Source organism: Microtus ochrogaster, chromosome 15 (genome assembly GCF_000317375.1).
Source record: "Microtus ochrogaster isolate Prairie Vole_2 chromosome 15, MicOch1.0, whole genome shotgun sequence".
NCBI classification, from domain to species: Eukaryota; Metazoa; Chordata; class Mammalia; order Rodentia; family Cricetidae; genus Microtus; species Microtus ochrogaster.
Genome location: NC_022017.1, coordinates 27,574,697 through 27,576,273, shown reverse-complemented (window position 1 = coordinate 27,576,273; position 1,577 = coordinate 27,574,697). Strand labels below are relative to the sequence as shown.

Here is a 1,577-nt window from a genome sequence, read left to right as displayed (position 1 = left end):
TGTGTGTGTGTGTGTGCTTGTGTGTGTGTGTTGGGGGCTATGCATATGGGCATAAGTATTTCAGGAGGCCAGAGGTGTCAGATTCCCTGAAGCTGGAGTTACAGGTGGTTGTGAGCCACTATGTGGGTACTGGGAACTGAACTCAGGTCTTCTGGAAGAGCAGTACATGCTCTTAGCCACTGAGTCATCTCTTCAGCCCCTGGTCAAGATATCTACCACAGAAACAGAAACGCTCACTAAGACACTCAGCTACTGACTTAGGACCCAGGGCAAACGGGAAGGGCACCAACCCAGGTAGAGGTATTTCCCATTCTCATCTTTTTCTGCCAAAGGACTTCCTTCCTTCTCCAGTTCCTTCCTGTATCTTTTAATGTTCTTCACCATCAGGTCCTTGCGGGTCAGTTCATAGTGGTTGGGGAAATGGTTGACAATCTGGTCATCTGAGAGCCGGTACCCAGTTTCCACGCTGAACACATTGCGAATGGTTTGCACACTCATCCTGAAACAGAGGTCAAAAGGGACAGGGGCTCATAGCCATGTCACTCACGTGTGTGCTGGTTCACAACTCTGCCCATCTTCAGGGAGCAAGCAGGTGACTGGGACAAAGTCTGAAGTAAAGATACCCATTCCCATAAGCAGATGCCCGCCTGGGGCCAGGAGCAGGAAAACATCGCTATGGTTCAGGGCTCCTCAGCACCCTGTCACCTCAGCCTGTGACTGCAGCACGGACTGCACACTCAGGGAGGGGCTGTTGCCAGGCTGAAGGACAGGGTGACTTTGACTCTGTGCTTTACATGTACATCAGGCTCCACGTGAAGCCCACTCACTGCTCAATGGTTGATGCCAGGCTCGTGTGTGTGCATGCTGTGTGCGCGGATGTCAGAAGAGGCACTGGGTCCTTTGGAACTGGAGTTCCAGGCACTTGTGAGCTGCTGTGTGGTGCTGGGAATCAAGCCCATCCTCTGGAAGCTTGCCACAAGTCCCCTCTGTGGATTCTGTCCTCCTCGACACTGTCCCACCCCACAGAGCAAGGCCACTGGCACCGTAGGTCTAATGAATGGTCTCACTGGACACCTGCCGACCCAGCTTCAAGTTCAGCTTAGCCTCTCCCAGAGCTCAGCGGGTGGAGTGCTTACCTAGTGTCTCAGTCACTCTCTTGTTTCTGTAACAAAACACTCTGACCAAGGCAACTTAGAAAACAGAGGTTTGCTTTTATTTGGTTTTTGGTTTTTTGAGACAGGTTTTCCCTGTGTAAATAGTCCTGGATGTCCTGGAACTCACTTTGTAGACAGGCTAGCCTCAAACTCACTGAGATCTGCCGGTCTCTACTACCTGAATGCTGGGATTAAAGGCATGTGCCACTACCACCCTGCTAAAACAGAGTATTTAATTTGGGGCCCACAGTCCCGGAGGGTTAGAGTCCATGGTCATCATGGTGGAAAACTCTGCACCAGGCAGGTAGGCACAGCACTGGAGCAGTGGCTGAGGGCTTACATCTGAACCGCAAGCATGGGGCAGAGACAGAGACAGAACGGGACAGAGAGAGAGAGAGAGAGAGACAGAGACAGAGAGAGAGA

At 51.8% G+C, this 1,577-nt stretch overlaps 1 protein-coding gene across 2 annotated transcripts in view; it reads right to left on the bottom strand.

The window, feature by feature from the left end:
- Window positions 1-1,577, bottom strand: part of Ttll1 (tubulin tyrosine ligase like 1) — a 26,297-nt gene that overhangs the window by 19,629 nt on the left and 5,091 nt on the right. For both annotated transcript variants that reach the window (XM_013348809.2, XM_026782731.1), the window contains one exon: window positions 291-499. In XM_013348809.2, coding sequence (XP_013204263.1) covers window positions 291-499 — 209 coding nt within the window. The remainder of the gene's footprint in view (window positions 1-290; window positions 500-1,577) is intronic.